Source organism: Phaethon lepturus, unplaced genomic scaffold (assembly GCF_000687285.1).
Source record: "Phaethon lepturus isolate BGI_N335 unplaced genomic scaffold, ASM68728v1 scaffold11538, whole genome shotgun sequence".
Taxonomy (NCBI): Eukaryota; Metazoa; Chordata; class Aves; order Phaethontiformes; family Phaethontidae; genus Phaethon; species Phaethon lepturus.
In genome coordinates this window covers 19,704-42,273 of record NW_010558320.1, presented here as the reverse complement: position 1 = coordinate 42,273, position 22,570 = coordinate 19,704, and the positions used below count along the sequence as shown (strand labels likewise).

At 37.7% G+C, this 22,570-nt stretch overlaps 1 protein-coding gene across 1 annotated transcript in view; it reads left to right on the top strand.

Moving 5' to 3' along the window:
• The window catches only part of LOC104625414 (utrophin-like), a 76,927-nt gene that overhangs the window by 35,965 nt on the left and 18,392 nt on the right, over positions 1–22,570 (top strand). The window contains exons 21-35 of the mRNA XM_010293032.1: positions 17–229; positions 6,086–6,199; positions 7,020–7,175; positions 8,126–8,296; positions 10,551–10,730; positions 11,410–11,544; positions 12,054–12,203; positions 13,645–13,806; positions 14,165–14,293; positions 14,767–14,940; positions 15,546–15,701; positions 17,122–17,292; positions 19,166–19,345; positions 21,922–22,050; positions 22,177–22,347. Of these exons, the coding sequence (XP_010291334.1) occupies positions 17–229; positions 6,086–6,199; positions 7,020–7,175; positions 8,126–8,296; positions 10,551–10,730; positions 11,410–11,544; positions 12,054–12,203; positions 13,645–13,806; positions 14,165–14,293; positions 14,767–14,940; positions 15,546–15,701; positions 17,122–17,292; positions 19,166–19,345; positions 21,922–22,050; positions 22,177–22,347 (2,391 nt within the window). The remainder of the gene's footprint in view (positions 1–16; positions 230–6,085; positions 6,200–7,019; positions 7,176–8,125; positions 8,297–10,550; positions 10,731–11,409; positions 11,545–12,053; positions 12,204–13,644; positions 13,807–14,164; positions 14,294–14,766; positions 14,941–15,545; positions 15,702–17,121; positions 17,293–19,165; positions 19,346–21,921; positions 22,051–22,176; positions 22,348–22,570) is intronic.

The following is a 22,570-nucleotide window of genomic DNA, read 5'->3' as shown; positions in this document are numbered from 1 at the left end:
CCCCCCCCCCTTGTAGACAGTTTGTGAGACCCTGGAAGCCCAGAAGCCCAGGGTAGATAAACTTGCTGAAGAGACAAAGACTTTGGAGAAACATGCTTCTTCAGAAATAAAAAAGGTCTACATGCAAGAGTTCAAGCATGTGCAGGGACACTGGGACAAGTTAAAGCTCAAGATTTCCAAAGATGTTAAACTACTGGAGGAAATTACATCCAAGTTGAGAATATTTGAGGTAAAATGAAAGTATTTTTTTGTTATGTAACTTGGTGGTTTGAGAGCCCTTTCTTTCTCTGTGTTCCTGCAGGAGTCCAGATGATACTGATTGAGATGTGGAATGTTGATGGGCTACTAGCCTGGCCGAGGCTGGAAGTGTATGCCGTGTATTTGTAGCAGCATAGCAAAGGACTTTTAACATGCTCAGGATATTACTTTATCTTCTAATAGAATTACTTTTCACTTAATATTAGCATTCCTTTTCTTTAAATATCAGGAGCAAAGGTTACACTGAAGTCAAGGGTATGTCAGCTGTGCTGTTGAAGGCTTGATCCCACCAGAGGCAGAGTGCCCTCTATTGTGGTTGGTGTCAGATGCCCAATGCTGTACTGGTTTGACATGTAAAATTGAAATTCCATACCTGCTACAGTAAAACTTGCTCCTTCAAGTGGCGTTTCTGTTGACAGTAATAAAGAATTAGTACAGCTCGTTAAAAAAGGAAGTAAAGAAAATGCTTGGGTATAGTGAGTTCTCTAGTTCCAACAGATGGACTGTGAAGTGTCAGGAATGAGAGTTAAAGAATTAAGATTAATCAGCACTCTTTTTTTTTTTATATATATATATATACACATATATGTGCATATATATATGCACACCCACACATATGAAATCCTGCATGACAGAAAATCCCAGTGTTTTAAAAATGAAGGGATTAAAAGCAAGGGTATTTAAAGGGTATTTAGATGTTTAACCCATTGATAAAGAGGGGAGAGATAAGTGCTTAAGTAACTTAGCTGAGGTTGACTCAGTATTTACTGGTGAGATTCGTTTCTTTGTGTTTGCTTTAAGTCCCTTCTCTAGACTATTTATATTCCTCTAGGGAGAGGGAAAAAAATAATGAAAACTAAATATATCATGATTTATCCCATACCAATATTATTGTGACCCAAAAGTTAAATAGGCACTAGCTATTCTTCAGTATCAGTTTGAAAGTATAAGCTGGTCAGAGCGGTATAAAAGCCCAAATATAGAGCCTTTCTTTTTTCCCCCCCAAAAAATGTTTAACTAGACTTTAAATAAGTTTCATATTATCTTCATTTTCATATTATATTTTAAACTGCAAAAACCCAGAAGATGCTTTTACAGATTCTCTGTCTCTTGGCATGAAGGCACATGTGCATTAGCTAACAGAAATCCTTGTTTTTACATGCATTAAACATTTTAATATGTGGGATTGTTTACTTTCTTTTCCATTTAACAGAGTATGTATCACACGGTTTATGAACATAAGCAATTTGCTGCATGCACCCTCTTCAGAACATTGGTGCCATGCATGCACACCACCAATTTTCCCCAAAAGTTTCCTTCAATCTTGCTCTCTCCTCCCTGTGTAGCAGAAGACTGTTCTTTTATTTGATAGTGGATTTGAATTTCAAACTAAGTGGTTTTTGGTTGTGTGGTGTTTTTTGGGGTTTTTTTGTTTGTTGTTTTTTTTATTTTAAGCCAGATAGCATCTTTAATGACTACTGAAGTACAGACATGTGTTTAACCTGAAACTTAGTAAGGTCAGGTAATTGACTTGCATGATGTTGCAGTGAAAGTTGGGTAGACAATGGCTGATTATGGTTCAGAAGTAGTAAAAGCTTCAAGTCTCTCTTTTTTTTTTTTTTTTTTTTTGAACTGCAAACCTGGACAAAGTCTTCGTAGGGGTAACAGATTGTAACTAAAAGTCAATTAAGAGTGCACACCCATGTTCTCATGAAAACTTTTACCTTGTGAAAAAGGCTGGATGGAAAAATTTGCTCCTGCTCATAAAGTGTTATTTGCTAATTATTTGTTTCAGGACTTGAGCTGCTCCTAGCAGTGTGTGTGTGGGATGTGTGAGTATGAATAGCATAGGTATGGTAGTCCAGTCTAGGCTAGTGAACTTGTAAATGGAAGCCACAAACAGACCTATCAGTAGGAGGAGGAATTGCAGGTTTTCAGAGGAAAAAGGTGTATTTCTTGTGTATAACACTTTTGTGTAATATTGTTACCTGAAGCATAAAGATAAAGCTGTCCCTGCCCACTCCTAAAAAACATGTTCAGGAATGTGCGTACTTGTACACCTACATTTGCTAGTTTTAGTCTGGTTCCTTCAAACCCATCCTTCCGTAGCTACTTGCAGCAGCCTGAGGGATGAGGTGGGGCTGTGGAGGAGCTGATGCTGCTGGTCAGCGGGAGCTGACTGCGCAAAGTGACCTGACTTGTAGAGGAGCCTAAAAGAAATTAACTTCTATTGCTTAGCCAAGCCCTTGGTGATTACTTTCCAGCAACCATTTCCTCATTTATTTTTCTCCTGACTTTGACCTAAATGTACAATATCCCACTATGTCTCATTCTCTTCCCTTCCCTCTCTTTCTGGTTACACTTACCAGTTATTTAGCATGACAGAGTAAATATTCTGCATGTAAGCCTGTCTCAAAGTCTGTTGTGCAACAGCTCTCTGTCTTCAAATGATTGCAGCTTTCCAGTTGCCTTGATTATCTGTAGCTATGCTGAGCAAGACCTACCTACCTCATCAGTTTTAGCAGCATTTTTTTTCTCCCTTAATTTCTTGTAAGTGCAGAACTTTATTTTTCTGCACTTGAATCATGTTCGGCTGAGTGGTCGGTACATGCACCTACTTCCCTAAATCACAGCTTTAACGGGGTGAGGAATGGCTCCTGAAAACTGAAATTCTTTTTCATGTTTAACTGAGAGTAGAGTACATGTGTGCAGCATTAGTATGGCAGGTTTTGATTTAGTAATCAATTATTCAGTTTTTTCAGCCAAAGGTGAAGTGCCCTGTTCTCCACAGCTGTCCAAAGTGATGTTGGTATCACCACATGTATGAAACACTCATGAAAGATGTGGATTTTTATGCCTGTGGGAATTTTGAAGAGCTATGGGAGAGTGCAGCATTGAAGCCACGTGCTGTTGTATAGATCTGAGAACAGAATATTGTCCGAAGTGAGATGTTAAAAACTTTCCTGTTGTCTTAAAAAGAAGTACAGAAGCTGAAAAAGATATTAAAGCAAAAGAAACAACAGAAATAATTATTAAATAACTGAAAATGGAAGAAATACATAGTGGTGCTATCTGTAGAAATATAGGGCTTACAGTGGTGTGATTTTCTCATGAACTGAATTTTTCAGTACACAGTTCCTGTGTTTTCTAAATGTTTCATGAGGCTGTCAGTGGATGGACAGTCATGTATGTATATTCTCTGATTTTCCTTTTGAAGGTACTAATCTATAAAGAGATTTTTGTAGTCTAGCACTGTATGCATAAAAATGAGAATGTGGAGCAAGTTGAATAAAAATGTTGTGGCTGGCATTGTCCAGGTCAGGATGGAAATTGCACTGAAAGAAAGATTGATTGGGAGACTGGGTATATGGTCCTGGTGCAGACACTGAATGGGTCAGTACTAGAGATGTGATACCAGAGACACAAGATTAGTTTGGAGAATGGCTGGACAGTATCTCCTTGGTTAAGAGAGGAGACGAAGTGTCTGGCTATTAAAGGGAAAAAAAATAATTTAAAAGTGGTGAGGTAAAGAAAAAAAAAAGAGTAAGTGAATGGCAACCCTTGGAGAGCATGCAGTCGTGTGCAACTACACACAACTGTTGGATTATTTTTAATGTTTAATCTTTTTTTCCTAATTCATCTTTAAAAACTGGCATTTCCCAAAACAGCACTCCCCATATTTAGGTTTTTGAAAAGAAACTGAACATAAGTATTCTCATTTTAACAGCCAACAGACAGGTGAACAGTGCTTAAAATGTCTTTGTTAGTCTGATGAGCAAGTCAGTGGCAGATCCGTCTCTGGGTTCTGCTGTTCAGGTGGCCCTTCTCTGATTTGTGATGTATCAGAGGCTCCCCCAAAATGACAACACATGCATTAGTGATACGACCTGTGTTTTACCGTGAGACTGTCCGTAATAGTTGTGTGACGGGAAAAGCAGACAAGGCTCATTGTATCAGTTTTGCATCTGGTATTTTCTAGAAGAAAATTTCTGTATCTTGTACACTCTGTTATCATACCTCTAATAATGTGTGGCTTGCTGTGTCTTTGATTATGTATCACCCTCAGTTCTTTTAAATCTACTGCCTGGCTGTACATCGTGTGGTTTTTCTAGGAGTGAACAAGTTAAAATTCAGCACATTTGATCATTGTTCCTGCCTGGAATAAATTTTAGAACTGATCCAGTGTTTTGGTTCATGTCTAAAAATTGTGAGCTCTTGTACATCAACAACCTACACTGAGTATTTGTCCATTGGTAATTATTTACCTGCACAGTGCAGGAGCATTTACTTCATTAAACTTCTTTAGACTTGGCTTGTGATTCATCAAGTTATTTAAATGTGTGCCTAACTTTGTGAGTAATCCCATTTAATTCACTTCAGCTACTTATGCAAGTAGCTTACTGTAAGCAAGCTAAATTAGTTATATGCTAAAATGCATTGTCAAATAGCAGCCTTTATAAATATATATTTTTTTACATTAAGCCATGGTTCACCGTTAAGCCTCCTGGGGTCTATTTTTTCAAAAATTATTTTCAGACTAATCAGCTGCAGGAAATTCCCCCAAAATGGAAAAGGAATGAAAAAAATGTCATGACTTTGGCCTCTAATGGTAGCATTTGCCTAAAAATAAACATGATCTTAGTCTAATGAGTTTTCATTAGGTTTTTTTTGAGAAGCCATGTGTAATGTATGGATCTTGAAAAAACTGTTATTGCAAGGTTTTTAGGGAAACAAAGTATGTGCTTTCTTCCTCTGTGACTTGCAGATAGAAGGTGAAGCTGATGAGCTTTGACTCTGCTTCTCAATTACAGCGCTCTGTGACGACAATTGTGTCAGAATACAAAGATACCATCTATTAAAAAACACACAACCAAACAGTCAAAAAATGTTCATTAAACCAGTACAACTATATTATTAAAAAATGACAATCACATAACTCAGTTGAACCAGGACAAAGAAAAACTTTCTCCCTGCTCTAAGTTTGTGGTGGTTTTGTTTGTAAGGGAGATTGAGAACATCCACAATTGCATGGGAAGTAGATGACAATGCTCCTGTCTCCCTCCTCACCTACCTCATTGCAGGATATAAGGCAACTTCAAATGTTAGGTCAGATAATGCTGTAATTGTGTATCTATTTACTTTCCCCGCCCTATGCTTTACTCTAGTGAGTACATTAGCTGCTATTGGCCTCAAACAGCTAGATTTTTCGTTTAGTGGTTAGTCTAATCCTCTGTGGTATTTTCCTTTTATGCCTGTTTCTCTGTAAGGCAAATGGCTTTCTCAGCATAGCTTCTACCTGTCAAGTATGTTTAGCATTATCCCTTCTTCTTCTCCCCACATATATTTCTATAGGGCCCTCTCTTTTCCTTGGAGTGAAATATGTCTGTCGAATAAGTGTGGTAGAAGCAGTCGTACGTGGTTTCCGTCATCAGGAAAATGCAATTCCCAGCCTTCATCCAGTTCCTTCATGTGAAGGGTAACATCATACTTCTTGAAGCCATGCTTGCCTCCTTAGTTGATCCTGTGTTTCTGTGTGATAGATAGCCTGGAGCAGCACAGTGTCAATTAAACTATGCTGTGGCATGGATGGGAGAATATCATTACTGTGAATTTAATTTTCATATAAATTTGAGAACAGAGAAATTGTGGAAAAAACTAACCAAACAATCAAGCCTCAAAATTAAACCAAAGGTGGTCTGATTCAAGATCAAGGCAATACTAGCAGCTTGTAGAATATTCTTTTGACGCTTCTAGAAGTTGAAATGCAACAGCCATACATTCTTTATCATGATCGTGTATAAACTCTTCATTACTATATTTGATTTAGGCTGATTCAAAAGTTGTTCAGAAGTGGATGGATGGTGTGAAGGACTTCTTAATGGCAGAAAAGGCTCTTCAAGGAGATACTGAAGGACTTCAAAGACAACTTGACCAGTGCACAGTAAGTTTTGTTCTGTTAAGGAATCTTTTGAAATAATTATTAGCATCTCTCTATTAATTTTGCTTGTTTTATTAAATATTGTCCATGGCATATTCCATAAAGCCTGACAGAAAAATTGTCTTATCTTGCTTCAGGGCACATTTTAATTGGTTCCTTGTGTGTAGCTGTAACACTTTGTACTTTTCAAAGGTCTTCACCATATTTGTAAATACTTATGTACAAGTTGATATTATTTCCTCTGAAAATGTTTATGTATTTTTCCTAGTTTTGTGGTTAGGGAATTGAATCTGTGAGTGAAAAGTGCTTTCTGCAATAAACTCATAAGGGCAATAAAAATAACAAGCAAATAAGTCTGAAGCTCCTAGGATTTAGGAGTTGTATGCATCTCAGAAGTAACTTTCCTCCCTAGCTAGTGGCACATAATGATCACAAGTAAGTAGCAGTACTTCTTACAGTCAGTAATTACAGTGTATCTTCAAATGTTTATTTCTGGGAAAAGAATACAAGTCTGAGATATGCCAGAAACATCAGGATATTTAGTGCACATAATCTTCAAACGTGTTGTTCCAGTGTCGACATTGGGCATGTGAGAATGTTTGTGCTGTATATGGCAAAGCTGTATTTTGTTTTTCAGTTGTGTAATTCTGATGTTTTGGGCCACTGAAAGATTGTTTTAAACAGTCTGGTATTGAACACAGCATCAATCTGCTTTTTTATTAAATTTTCTCTGGAATAATTAAAAATTACAAAATTATTGGTATCCTATAAATTTGTGTAATGTCTTGCTAAAGAACATGTATTTTCTCTGACATGTGCTCAGATGTTTGTCAATGAAATGGAAACAATTGAACCATCACTGAAAGAGATGAAAGAAGTAGAGTCTGCTTTAAGAGCTCAGCCTATTGCAAGCGTAAATACTTGGGCAAAGTCTAGGCTAGTAGACTGCCAGACTCAGTGGGAGAAACTGAGCAAGCAGGTGAGTGCTCCATACGTTGTTAGTGCTTGCTTGTTACTGCAGCTGGCTGTTTGGTTGTGTGGCATTGGTAGGATGGTGAAGAGGTGAAGCAGTGAAACAGTGGGATGAGTGAGTTTTACTTGTTCCGCTGTCAAAGTAGCTGAAATCCAGCTAGGCCCAGTGAATCCTTCAGAAGTGCAAATATGTTAGGGGATACCTCTGCAACAGCAGTTTTCTGTGAATACATGTACTTCTCAATACTTAACTGGAAGGAGCACAGTGAACACTTTATTTGTAACTAAAAATTAATTTGTTCAGTTTGCCTCATGCTGCTCTTTCTGGGGTGGGCAGGAGGGAAGTTTGAGCTATTGTTCTGTTGTTGCTGAAATCTGGAATATTATTCTGGCCCTGTGTAATTTCTGCCTGCTTCCAAGCAGCTTTAAAAAACAAATGACTATAAATACACTACCACTTCAATCTGGTGTATTTGGTTGTTTCTTTTGGGTGGAAGCTTTCTCCTGTCTGTAGAAACATACTTCTTTAGTTGCCATGCCTGGCAAGGATCTGTGTTGGAGAACCTTGCTGTTGATTCAGAATCCAGATTGCCTGGGCTGTGGAAAGTGAGGCCTGAAGGGTGTTTTAGTGCTCAGTATAAAGATATACCTAACTATATGATACTTGCGATCAGAAGAGTTTTTTTTTTCTCCGTCTGACTTTTTCCAGGGATTGTTACCAGTTTACATGCAATGAGGAAAAAAAGGTCTTTTTCGTCCTTCCCTCACCTCTAGATTTTGTTGATCTGCTAAAAAGAGTTCATGTGTGCGTGTAGGTCTCTGAAAGTCTTTTGTTAATTAAAAAGGGCTGAAAATGTTTTGGTGGTAAAATGCTTTCATAAAGACTTGTGGCTTTTAACACATAAGAGGACATTTAAGTAAAAAAACCTACTGTTTCTTTCCCACCTTGGATTCTAGATCATTAGTCAGAAAAATCGCCTGTCTGAAAGTCAGGAAAAGGCTGTAAATCTGAAGAAAGATTTGGCAGAGATGCAGGAATGGATGACCCAAGCTGAAGAAGAATATTTGGAGAAAGATTTTGAATACAAGTCCCCTGAAGAGCTAGAGAATGCGGTGGAGGAAATGAAGGTCAGGAATACTAGGTCGTTAAAGAGACCTGATTAAAGAGAAACAAAACTTAATGGCTTTGGGGGTTGACCTTTTGTGGAATTATCTGTGTGGAAAGGAGCTCAGGTCATGACAATATTAGTGGTATTTTTCAGCTTTGCTTTGTGGAATTTTTGTTTTTAAAGCACAAACTGCAAAACAGATGTTCTGTTTGGCCATGCAGGATAGGGATTTCATAATGAATAGCAGCTTCCCCAGCTGTTGAGCCAGGTTTGCTATGTATAGCATATTAAATACTAAGAATATGGAATCTTATTGCAGGAGAAAAAACTTGAGAAAGAAAGAAAAGGTGATACTATACCTGTCTAAATTAGCAGTTGTGAAAACTTATTCTTCTTCAGCTTCTAGCTGAAGGCTTCTAGCTGTTGGGTTTCAGTTTCTGGTCCCCTAGATACAGTAACTCAACAGTTAGAAAGGCACTTTAAAACAGTTTTGTTGTAAGGTTATCTCGTGTTCCTCATCTCTTGCAAACAGTGATGCTGGTCCCTGCTTCTCTAATTTTGGGACTGGAGGCCAAAAAAATGGAGAGGAAGGAGCTATTTTTGTCTCATTATAAATTACCAGTTGAATAGATAATTTTCTTGGATGTATATACAGAGTAAACAATAATTGTCTCTGCTTTTAAATTGGAGTTCAGGCATATCTTCACAAATGTTTTGACTTGTATGCACATTATTTAAATTAGTATCCACCACACTGTTACTCAATGGAGCATAAAATAATATTTTTTTTTCTCCCTTACAAGTGTTTTGACAAATCTATTTGAAGTTTTGAATTTTTTTTTTTTTTTTTTTTTTGCAGGGGCTTTCTGAAGCAGTCTTTAACAAGTGTTTTAATATATTCATGTCCTTTGATGGCATTTAAGATCACATAGTTAACACAAGCCAAAAAAAGAAAGGACCCTCTTTTCACTGGCAAATCTGAGAGACTTTGAGCACATTTACCTTTGTCACATCCAGATTATATTATGTACTTTTAAATTTGGCAGTTATGTCAGTGAGCCAGTAAGCTTACTCTAACACTTGCATATCCTCTTTCATTTGCAGTAAGAATACTATGCTGTGACTACTTTTAGGACTGGGAAAGAACAATGTATATTTGACCAGGAGCATTTTTACATAAGGTTTTGAAAAACTTTTGAGCTTGCCTAATTCTGCTCTCATTTGAACAGAGAGTGGAACTCCTGCTGACATTTGAAGGAGCAGGTTTAAGATAAGGCTAGCTGGTTTTTGATAATCCTGCCATAAAAATAATATGTTCCCCAGATTTTCCATTCTTTGTGCTTCCATTAACTGGCTTTTTTTTATTGCCTTACATTTAGAAGATACGTCAAACAATATGTGCAACAATAATGCTGTCATGAACTAAATTCTACCATAAGGTGCAGTGCCTTATATATCAGAGGTACTTCAACTTCATAAAACTGTCCTTGAAACCTGAAAAGAAAGAGATATGGGGCAATCTCTATCTCTGGAGCCTTCTAGTTGTCTCAACAGAGACAGGCTCAGATTGGTTTGCGTGATCTGTCTTCCAGCTATCCTGCTTCCTGAATTCCGGCCAGGGCAAAAGTCAACAACTGATAATAGGAGTTCTCCAGGCTTTTGTGTTGGGAGCTGTGCTGTGCTTATGCTGTACACTTGTTATCAAGCTCCTCTGAGTGCAGCTGTGTTGAAGGAATTCTTCTGTTTGTCCTTTTTGCATGTTTCTCTAGCGTACCTAACAACTGCTGGGAAAAATCCCAACTTTGTAGTTGCATGTATCCCAGGTAATTACGTTATCTTTCCTGGATAACTTTGCAGGATAGTTACTGGGCTCTGGGACTCATAATGTCTGTAAATTCACCTTACCTTTTTCTCCCTGATATGCTTGTTTTTAGCAAACCTCTATTTTTTTTCTGGCTCATTTCTCTTTTTCATATCTATGTTAGCATATAAATAGCATTGAACTTAGTATTTTTTGCCTTGAGTCATGGATTTTTAATGAAAAAAACATAAATGGTAGGTATGTCTGTATGTTTAATAAAACAGGATTTTTCAACACTTACTAACATAAGCTGAATTCCATGCAAGTTAGTGCCATATTTTGTTGTCCTTAGACCCAAGAAAACTTTGGCAGCAATACTTCCAAGGTTAAACTGCTGATCTTTGGTTTGAGTAGTGAATAGTTGACTGTACAGCAATTGAGGGCTGATTGTGTAATACATTTCTTTGGGCAGAGGGCGAAGGAGGATGTGTTGCAGAAAGAGGTGCGGGTGAAGATTCTCAGAGACAACATCAAGATGTTAGCCGCCAAAGTGCCGTCTAGTGGTCAGGACCTGGCGACTGAACTGAACATTGTGCTGGAGAACTACCAGCTACTGTGCAATCGGATCCGGGGGAAATGCCACACTTTGGAAGTAAGAATGATAGCTCTCAGCTTAGTAAAATGGAGGCAGGTGGCACAAGAGTAATGGGGAAGGACACTGCAAATGTCCACTTTTGTCACTGAATCCAGTAGCTTCAGCATAAACACATTTTGCTGTGGCTCCTTTCTGAGATTACTTTCCCTTGAGATGACATCCTTGGAATTCATAAGACACCATCTAACTTTGCTTTTATAATCTGTATTGTAATCAACACTTGTGCAAATAAGTTACTTTGTCTCATGGCTCTGTTATCCATCCAGGCGTCTTCCAAAATGACAAAGAGGCACTTCTCAGAGATTAAAGGTTGAAATATGATGATAATTAGGACATGTTGATTGTAGTTTGCGGTAGGTTTTGTATGTCCTGTCTTTCAAGAGGAGTGGATGCATTTTATTACATTCTTAAATCATTATAAGGATCTAGATGTCAGTGATAATTTTAGCATGAGTTTAGAAACTTCTATGTGTATTTTGCATATTTCTTTTTATCTTGCTGCTATAGTTGCAGATTTTTCTGTCTAGAAGTTACTGTGCCATGGCATGTTTTTGAATATTTTCTACTTGCCTACTTTAGGTCAGTGTCTCAGAAACAGAATTTTAAGGTCTTCATAGGGTATATGAACTGTACCTGGCATTCTAGGCTAATTTATGTTTTTTTCTGTTGCTCCTAGGAGGTGTGGTCCTGCTGGATTGAGCTGCTTCATTATCTTGATTTAGAAACAGCTTGGCTAAACAATCTGGAAGAAAGGGTGCAAATGACAGAAAATCTGCCTGATAAGTTGGATGCTGTCAATGATGCTCTTGAGGTATTGTAGTCATTCTATCAGATTAGTAACTTTTCAGATCGCTCTGTATAAAACCCCATAAATTCTACACTTCAGTAGAATATTGAAATATGTGTTGAATATTCTGATTCTTCAGGTTAAATGAACATATTACTCTGAATCTGGAATGGGTATTTGTAAGATCCTCCACCAAAAGCTGAATTTTGCTGTGCTTGATTGTGCCATAATTGGAACCATGATTAAATTGTGTGCTTTGTCCTGTCCTGTGTCAAATTGATTAATTCCTTCTAGCACTATAGTATGAAATGATGTGAATTGGTAAGAAGTGCTGTGAAGTTTAATTATCTAAAGCAAAATGACCACTGTATTTGCCTTGTGCCATCATGGATTAAACCATAACTAATTCAAGCTTTTAGAGCGCTCTCAAGACATATGAAGGGTAAAACTTCTGTGCATGCAGCCAGATTTCTACCTCTGAAAATGCAGTAATATTCAGTGTCTTGACCTTTAAAACTTTCTCTGCTAATTAGTCCCTGGAATCAGTCCTGCGTCATCCAGCTGATAATCGAACACAGATTCGGGAACTTGGACAGACACTGATTGATGGAGGGATTCTTGATGATATCATCAGTGAAAAATTGGAGGCTTTCAATGCCCACTATGAGGAATTGAGTCACTTGGTAAGAATTTGGGGGCATGGTTGAAGTAGCCTGGGTTTTTTTTTTTCCAGCTCAGTGGTCTGAAATGATTCCTGTTAGACAGCTGAATTCATAGATGCAGGACTGCAATTCAGGAAAAGAGGAAAAACCTTCAAAATGTTGTCAGCCATTTTCAATTTAGAATAATGCCCTAAGAGCAAGATGCTTGCGTTTTGTTTTGTTTTTCCCCCCTGACTTGAGTCAGGTTTTGTTTTGCACTCTTGCACACCCTTTCACTGTGGGGATGCCCTGGTATTTTTCCAGGTAATTTTGACAAAAAAGCAATTTCAATCTCAAGGGGGACAGTTCAATAACTGAGGTTAATATTCTGTTCCTACTGCCGTAAATACTGGTGAGCTGCTCACTAACTGTAAAAATGAGGAACATGAATAAGTGACATGTTCACCCTTTGAAATAGGAAGAAGTCACAATGAAATAAGGAACAGGGAAGACATTCTTCTCATCCCCCATCTATTATGTTGTCCCCTTCCTTTTTTCATGCTTCAGTCTAATCTTTTCTAGATTTAATAAGTAGAGGAATACTAGCTATATTTCAGGTTACCTAAATCTGTAACTTGTGTTCTGTATCCTGGTAATACAGACCCCTGACAAATTGTAGGATGGGAGGTTTTTCCTGTCACTGCCAAAGTGTAGTCATAGAGGGAATTTCAGTTCATCCTCATTACAGTGAGCAACATGAATGCAGTGCCCTCAGCTGGGGGCTGTGTGCTGTCATTTAAGTTAGCATGCACTATTGTTTTTCCTGTTACAACAGTACTTTATTGCCATATAAAAACTATCTGCTTTGGCAGCTTCAGTGCTGACACACTGGGCTGTTGACAACTTTCCACCTCTGTGTGTGTATATGTACACACCCACTGGTCTGTGCATGTGTTGATAGTGGGGAATTTGTGTTCCCATACTAGTAGTGACATTTCAGAAGAACTTAAAAGTTTTACTGTTGAAGGGGGAGGCAATGGAGGGAAGGGACTGTGAACCTCTGTTTTCACACTGTAACAGAAAGACAGATTTTATTGTTTTGAAAGAAAATGTGTAAGCTTACACATCAAACAATATTGATTTCTAGTGTATTACAAAGTCCCTGATTCCTATTGAATAACTAGTTTATGAAACTGGTATGTTTTTAACAGAATACTTTCTTCGTGAGGTGGTAAGAGAGACATCTTTTCAGTATCCTGTATACCTAGCAGCAGAACTCTCCTATTCCACTGTTGTCAGTTACTGGTATGAATCACAGCAGGCTTCAAAAATTGCTGCCTTCTAGGGCTCGCTTTGGCTCTTTTTTAGACAGTCTGCCTGGCACAGGATTTTTCTGGGTTTCTCCCACTTTGGTTTGAGAAAGGTTGATATAATTCCTATTGACTTACTGCTCTGTCTTGTCTTGTCTTTCTGTCCCACTTAGGCAGTGAGCCGGCAGATCGCCTTGGAACAGCAGCTTCAAACCATGAGAGAAACCGACCACATGTTGCAGGTCTTGCAGGAAAACTTAGTGGAGCTGGATAGACAGCTGACATCTTACCTGACTGATAGGGTAGATGCCTTTCAGATGCCTCAGGAGGCCCAGGTATTCCAGTATAGCTTTTCACTACAAAACATTTTGAAATATCTCATGATAGTGCTCAGCCTAGACTTAGTAACTCATGAATGCTTCATTTCACTCCTGTCCTGATGTGGTAGTTGATATTTTCTGTAATCTGGATTGTTCTCCTGTTTTAAGAAGGTTGTATTGAATGACAATCTTAATGGCTTTCATTTTAGCAAGCTGCCACCAGAGCTGGAATATTCAAAATAAACCTGGTAGTACTTAACTTTTACAGAGTGGATTTACTTCTGGTGGGTAGTAGGTGGTAAGCCAAGTTTCTCTTTCGCTCTCTGCAAGCAATTTTGAAACTTCTTTTTTGCCTGTTTTTATGTCGTGGCAGAAAATTCAATCTGAAATTGCAGCTCATGAATCCACCTTAGAGGAGCTCAAGAAAAGTGCTCGCGCTTTCCCTCCTGCTTCTCCTGAATGCAGATCTCCCCGTGGTGGAAGTCAGCTGGATGCTTTGCAGGTAAAAATATGAGAGTTGCAGTAATGATTTAAATGTGAAGAGGTTCTGGTTTTCAATTATACACTGCTGTTGTCAGCCTGTAAATTGCTTGCTGTGGTTGACCGAACCTCAAAAGTAGATAGGATATGCTTTGACATGCATTAGGAAACAAGCAACTCTAGAAGAATTGAATAAGGAAGTTTAAATTTCATAAGTATCACGGGATAAATGCTGAAAGTCAGAAAGTCTCTGTATTTTAGTAGAGAGGATATTTTGAAAGTATATGATACAGGATTATAGCACTTTTGCACCTCAGGTGGGCATTAGGAATAGAGGATGGAATTTGGCTTGGCAAATGGTTTTGCTATGTATACTGAGTTGCAGTGGCATGAGAGGTGAGTTAGACTCTGTGGGGGGAGATGCTTTAAATGTTGTTTTGTGAAGCGCAGATATTAATTTAAAACAATCTTTTAACACAATATTCATTAAAACAGAGAAAACTCCGTGAAGTATCTACAAAGTATCAGCTTTTCCAGAAACCAGCCAATTTTGAGCAGCGCATGTTGGATTGCAAGCGGGTGTTGGATGGCGTAAAAGCGGAACTTCATGTCTTGGATGTGAAGGATACTGATCCAGATGTAATCCAAGCTCATTTGGACAGGTGCATGGTAAGTATGCAATATTCTTAACTCATGCTTGGGAGTGTTTCTTTATTGTGTGATTCTTGCCTAAACTCTCTCCTGACGAAATTTTGCTTAAAGTCTTGATGGAACTGTTACAACTCTTTGCAAAATGCCAACAAAAGAAATGATAACTAAAAACCTCTAATTCTTCTGGGTGAGAATGGGGATAAAAAAAGTAGTGGATTGTTGATCACAGATGTGGTGGAACAGCTGAGTTTATAAAAACTTCTTTCCCTGGATCATACTCATGTTATGGAGAAGCATCACTCGAGGGGCAAGTTTGTTTGATTCTTAGTGTTTGAACAAAACAAATACTATACATAAGATCAAGTTCAGATAACGTTAGCCTTGCCACATGTGGTGATGTTATGGAGTAAACACTGCAAAATTATTGTGATAATACTTTTTTTGGGCGAAAATGAAAACTGGAATAAAATATGGAACATCAGGAGTTTGAAATCTTGGCAGACATTGCTTTTAATCCATAGCTCAGATTTTAAGTGCAACTTGATGATCGGGTCCCCAAATGAAGCAAAGTCTGAAAATCTGCACTACAAATTGATCACCAATATACATATTTTTGTTTTTAGAAACTCTATAAAACCCTCAGTGAGGTGAAATTGGAGGTTGAAACCGTCATCAAAACAGGAAGGCAAATTGTACAGAAACAACAGACAGATAATCCCAAAGGGATGGATGAACAACTGACGGCACTGAAATTTCTTTACAATGACTTGGGGGCACAGGTGAGAAAACCAAATGTACCTCTGAGCATTTGTCTGCATATAAATTCCCTTCTTTGTTGTTTTGATGTCAGATGCTGTTTTAAGTTTGATTCTGAAGCTGATACTGTAAAGGCTAGTTGCTACATCCAGGAGCAATCGGTTGAGAGATTAAAGATTACATGTAACAATCCTGTGGCTGTGCAAGACCCCTGTGCTCACAGAGTGTTCCTGAATGGAAGGAAGATAATTTACTATCAGATTGTCATATGAGAAGTTTGAGTCGATGTAAATTTTTTAGGAGGTGTCATGATGGTTTCTAATCATAATCCATCTAAAGGGTTGCTCTTGGTATGAAATAGAAAATGCAGGCAAACTTGTATTTCCCATAAATTCCATTAAATATTGATTTGAGTAATTTTCTTAGTAATTGAATAGTTATTATCCAAGTGAAGCGTTTAAAACTGGTTAAATCCTTAAAGGAGTAGGGGGTAAATAGGGGATTCTTTTCCTACCTAAATTAACAGACTCATGCCTGTTCGGTGCTCTGTGAATGAAGCTATGGGTAAGTGACCAGATGACATTGTTAGAATATCTTGAAATGGGCCCTGAAAATATTTTATTGTTGTGAAGTGGAGAACATTCATGAAGGTGTGGTTTCTAGTGGAACCTGTACATCTATAACTCAGAAAGCACGCAGACAAGAAATTGGGGAAGGGTAGAAAGGCAGAGTTATTTGCAGTATAATGTTATGATTTTGTTCGTGTCTGTATTTGTTTTTTTAGGTCTTCAAAGAGCGCATTATTTTGAATAAATACATGCAAACACTAAGCTGAGACAGAGGGCAATTTTTCAAAATGTCAATTGATTCTGACTGCTATGGTTGGATTTATTCTCCAGTCTGTGTTAAAGTTTGACCAGACTAATTGTGTAGCCAGTATGAAATAGCATTGATTATACTGAAGTAAACATCAAATTTCATGTTCACTTTACTGAGATGTTTTCAAGGGCAGACTAGATTTTCAGTGAATTTTTTCTTTACAGCTTTCTGCTAGCAGGTCTATCAAAATACAAAAAGGAACTGAATTTTACCTGTGTGAGTTACTGACTGGATTCTGTATCCTGCTTGAGTTTGTTAATGGATCATAATAAAATTTAAACATCAGTTTGGTGATTACTAGCTATAAATAAGTTGGTATGTAGGTTTCTTTGTCTCCTTTAAGTGTATCTTAATTTAAAATTATTCTAGTTTTATATAGTCTGTTTTATATAGTAAGATGCAGATGTTTATAAACGATTTTTTTTTCAGGTTCCTTCCCTAATGCAAGACAATCTTCAAATGCAAAGATTTTATATATTTGGCTGGAAATTTTAGCTGGCTAGCACTTTGGTTTTTGCTATCTTTTAAAAACCCAATTTTATTTTCTTTTTTCTTTTTTTGTAGGTGACAGAAGGAAAACAAGACCTTGAAAGAGCATCCCAGCTGGCACGCAAAATGAGGAAAGAGGCTGCCTCTTTGTCAGAGTGGCTATCTACCACTGAAGCTGAGCTTGTGCAGAAGTCCACTTCAGAGAGCTTGCTTTCTGATCTAGATTCAGAAATTGCCTGGGCCAAAGTAGGCACACTCTAAATATCTGTAGAATAAATTTTTAATGTTATGGCAATACTATGTAGAAGTGGATATGAATTTAAATCCCTGTAACTTGTTCCTAAATCTCTTACATCATGAAATTTTAGTAGATTCTGTAGATCATATTCAGTACCTTGCTGAGTCTGATCTGTTTCGTCTCGGGCATCTTGCCTCAGGCTTAAATGGCCAGTGAAATATTATATTTGGTATTAATAGGTATTTAAGTGACTTACTTATGAACTGCGTTAGAGATACAGTATAATTTAATATTCTTAATTATCAGCAAATATAATTTGGGGATTTTAGTAGAGCAAAGTGAAAGTTCATTGACATTTTAATGAAAATTTGAGTTTATAACTCTTCATTGAAACAGCTTTGTCTTCAAAACTGTGACTTTGAAAATCAAAAAGCTCCTGTAATTCCTATTCTTTCATCTATAAATTGGAACTTTTCATGTAAGCAGACGAATGTGTTATAATTATTCTGAAGCAAAGCATCTATTTTCTCACACTGTAGAAACTTGTATATGTAATAGTTGGAGTTAGCAACAAGTGTCAGTTGATACAGTTCAGTAATATTGATCCTTCCAGTCATTGTTTTCTGGCACCTATAACTTTTGGAATAGGTCTGTGTACAATATTAAAACTTGAAACCTTACAAAAACAAGTAAATATAGCCTGTCCTCACCCATTTCACTCAGGATTAGTAATTATTAGCACTACACTTCCGCTGTGGCAGTATCCGTATCCCTAAGTTTTCTTTCCAAACAAGCTTGTAAATAGTTATTGAAATATACATACTATACATTTGTAAGCAATGCAAATAGTTCATGAACTCTTACGCTGTGCCACCAGGAGGACAAGCCCTTTATGTTGCTTGCAAAGTTGTCCTTCCTGTCTTAAGGCTTTCTAGAGGCAATTTTAAAATGTAGTAACTTGAGTATTTGTTTCTGTCTCTAAGATAATAAGGTATGAAAAAATAATAAATTACTTCACCGATACTAAGATGTTCAAGGAGCTCCAGACAGTACTTTTGATCAACTGCATTCTTCCAATGTACACTACGGACATCAAAGAGCTTTCTAAATGGCCAGATGTTACACACAATAATCGGTGATGATGTATGGCAAGAGGTGCTATTTTCCACATGGAAACCATATACTGATATTCAAGAGATTACATATTACTTAATTTGTATGTCAGTATGCATTTCTTCAAAGAAGGTGATTTGATTTTTAGATTAAAAAACCTATTTAAAATCAGAGATTACTTGAAAAAAAAAGTTAAAACTAAAGATACGTGTATTTACATATCTATGTATAGGTAATGTAACAGTAGGGCTTCTGTACTATATAGCAAGTGAATTGAACATATGCAGTAATGAGTCATGGTGGTTCTCAAAAAACCATTCAGCCTTGGCCTACCACTTCTCTCGCTGTCAACTGTAAAAGTACTTTTAATATGAAAAGATACAGAAAAATACAAAGTGTCTCTTGAAAATTGCATTCTCTGTGGTGCTTAACAGTGCAGAAAAGACCCTTTTAAAATTGGAGCTATAATGTGATGTGATGCGTTTACTTTACCCACATAATGAAAAGCAACTGTGAACAACAAAACAAAGGTCTCAAGCTAAGTTATTCAGGACATTTGCATGCATTGTGTTCTTGTGCTCTCTCAAAAAGAAGAGATCACTATCTACAGAGAGTGAGTATAAACAGAGGGTGATTCTAATTGGTTTGGTTTTTTTTCAAGTCAAAATCATCTATGATACTATTTGCTTCCTGTGGAGGTAAAAATCTGGCTCCCTTGCCCTTGTGATTGGGAGCAGCATGCAGTGTTAATGGTTCCTCTTGTTTCAGAATGTGCTACGAGAGCTGGAAAGGAGGAAAGCCGATCTGAAGAGTATCACTGAAAGCTGCACTGCGCTCCAGGCTCTGGTGGAAGGGAGTGAGACTTCCCTGGATGAGAAGCTGTGTGTCCTTAATGCTGGCTGGAGCAGAGTTCGGACCTGGACCGAGGACTGGTGTGACACCTTGTTGGTAAGTTGCACATGTAAGAAATATTCAGGGTGGTTCTCCCTCTACACCCTTGGCGTGTTTGCAGTTTTTACCTGTCTCACTTGGCTGTGATGTGAAGCTTCCATGGTGCCTCCTGGACTTTAAGGGATGTAGAATGTATATCTGGTTACTCTGTAGATGGAGAGGTGAGTTATATACAATGAAGAAGGTGGGAAACTGTTTTGCAGGTGTTTTAGATGTGCTGATTTAGGTAAACAATGGTGCCACGTGTTTGGTAGTAGTGGCTGTTGCTCAGTGGATAGGAGATGAAAATGCGGAATCTGTATGTGAGAGTGATGAAGCTCTGTAAATATCCTAGGCAGACGGTTAACTTGACCTAGTGGGAATAACCTGTTTAGGTGTAGAGAATAAAACTAGGTTTAACTTTTTTCTTTTGCCTCTCTCTTTCTCCTGTCTTCAGTGCTAGGACTCTTTTCTGGGTTTTTACTCTCCCTAGACTTTGTGATGTAATTCCTCTTTTTTTGTAGAAAATCCAGAATATCCTTAGTGAACACCTTTCACACATCTGTTGTTTTAATCTCTTTAAATCCCCCCCAGCCCTCTGCTTATGTGCCATCCCATTACATTTTTAATCTTTTGTCCTTATTTACAAATTTATCTCCCCTTCCCTCTTTCCTCTTAATGTTTTACCACTTTCTCTTTTGCTACACCAATACCGGTAGCCTTTTATGTCCACTTGTTGTTTATCTCTTAATACAATTCTTGCTACCCTAGTGCATAGAAGTAACTTTCTAAAGAATCCTGAAAGTGGGCATCTACCATTGCACATAGAGTAAGTGGGTTATGGGGCATACAAGCATTCATAAAACTGCCAGTGGGTTTACTCATTAACTGGTAGTAGTTGATTTTGCCAGATTAAAATGAGGGGGGAAAAACACACCAGGAAGTGTTTGTTTCATAACATGTTAATTAGAGCCCCAAAGTTGGATCTTATGGTTTCTTCTGTAACTTTCTATAAGCTCATGAATTTATTAATGTAAGTAGAAAACAAAAAGAACTCGCCCAGAAGGATTGGTTTCCATGAGGCTGCGTGTACTGCTCTATTCGGCCTGAAAGAAACCTCTGTGCCAGCTCCAGCATGAACAAAGCATTTTTGTGTTGATTGAGTTCCTCAAGACCCCGATGATGGCTCTTTAATAGACAATTGGTAACTTACTAGTGGTGTTCAGCAAAGCACTTGGGACCCTCTGTCAGCCTATTGCTCTTTCAGACAGCCTGTAACTGCAAGTGTTTAAGAGTATGCCAACTCAGAGTGGAGGCCAACAGCATCTGTTTGGCTGAGTAAATGGAAGATTAAGCGTATTTTACAGCCTAAAGCTGCAAGTTCTGCTAAATGGACATGAAACAGTCTACAGTTGATACTAGTATCAGACTGAAGTTTTCAGATAGTTAAGGTATTTCTGTGTTATTCAGCTAGTTATGACAATCCACCTTCAGAAGCCCCTGATATGCGCCGAAATTGTTGAAACTTTCCTGTATACTTAGGCGGTGAGCCCTGTGCATCCTGTCCAGTGCCTGTTGCAGGTTATACTGTTTGTTTCATAATCCAATGATGTCCATGTTGGGACTAGTCAGGTAATTTACCCTGATTTGTAAATGCTGTAAGGGTGATCCACAACTAAAAACCTTCTGAATTATGTTCATGTTTGGTGATGAGTATTGTTCTTGTGCTAACTTTGTTAAGTTAAATTATTCTTTTGCTAGGTGAAGGTATGTTTCTTGATGTTGGTATAGAGAGCAATCCTGGGCCTTCTGTCTCTTTCTTCCCCTCCCTTTGTTTTGTTAGTCTAAAAGATGAAATCTTAGCTACCTTGCTGTTTTGGGTAAGGAGCTCTGTGCTTAAGCAGGATGGTATTTCTCTGAACCTGATAGCTTTGCTTGGTCACACAGAATAATATGTTGTTTCTGTCTGTGGCACCTAATGTTACAATTTCTGACTGCATATGAAAGCAGACCTAATTAACATGTCTACAATGTGGTGACTTATTAAGAGGAAGAAATATTTTAATGTAATCAGTAAAATATCAAAACTGACTATTATAATTTATAGATTTTGGTGTAATCCACTTTCAATTAAAAAAAAACACACACAATAACCGCACATAATGCATACTGTTGTATCTGCTAGTGATAATTGAAAAAAACGTGGTGTTTTTGGTGGACTGAGGTGTGATCTGGCTGTAATGTTGTAATACATTGTCTGTCTTTTAGTTGGACAAACCACATCAGGTAGTTCTGTTTCCCTTTCTGTGAATTAGGAACCATAATATCAAAGGGTCCAGAATGAAAATCAAATTCTTGTAAATACTTATTGAAGGTGAAAGGTACAATCTGATTTTCAATGTTCCTTTCCAACGTCTATCCGTAACATTTTATTCCATTGACCTCCTTTTTACTCATAGTGATGGTTTTGGCAGGATTTTTTTTGGTGTGTGGATTTTTTGTGTGGGTGTTTTTGTTTTTTTTGTTGGGGTTTTATGTGGATTTTTTTGTTTGTTTGTTTCTCACATTGATACTTTTTTCCCATCTTTTTCCAGAATCATCAGAGCCAGCTGGAGATTTTTGACGAAAATGTTGCCCACATAAGTACTTGGTTGTATCAGGCTGAGGCCTTGCTGGATGAAATTGAGAAAAAATCAGCAAGCAAAAAAGAGGAAACTGTGAAGGTAAGAAATGTTGCTGTCAGGTAACCACTTCTGGATTTTAAATGCAGTCATCAGGTTTGCTGCTTTTTTTTTTTAATATTTTTTCCTTTCCTAGGGTAACCATTTGCATTTTCTTTCACTTCTTAGCGCTTAACATCTGAATTAGATGATGTTAGTCTTCGAGTGGATAATGTGCGTGATCAGGCTATCATCCTAATGAATGGTCGGGGGGTGTCATGCCGTGAACTTGTTGAACCCAAACTGGCAGAACTGAACCGTAACTTTGAGAAGGTCTCTCAGCACATCAAAAGTGCCAAGGTGAGGATGAACAATCCCCAAAACATGCTTGGGGGGGTGGGTCTATGCCAAAATGATGGCAAATAGCTTTAGGGGGTAGATATTTGTTAGAATAGCACGTTGCTGTGTTTGATTGTCTTTTAAGTGTAGATATTTATATGTGAAAATGGACCAACTGATTTTAGACCAACTGCTTTTTTTTTACCTGAGTAGCAGGTGATGACTTGAGTTGCAAGGGAAAAAT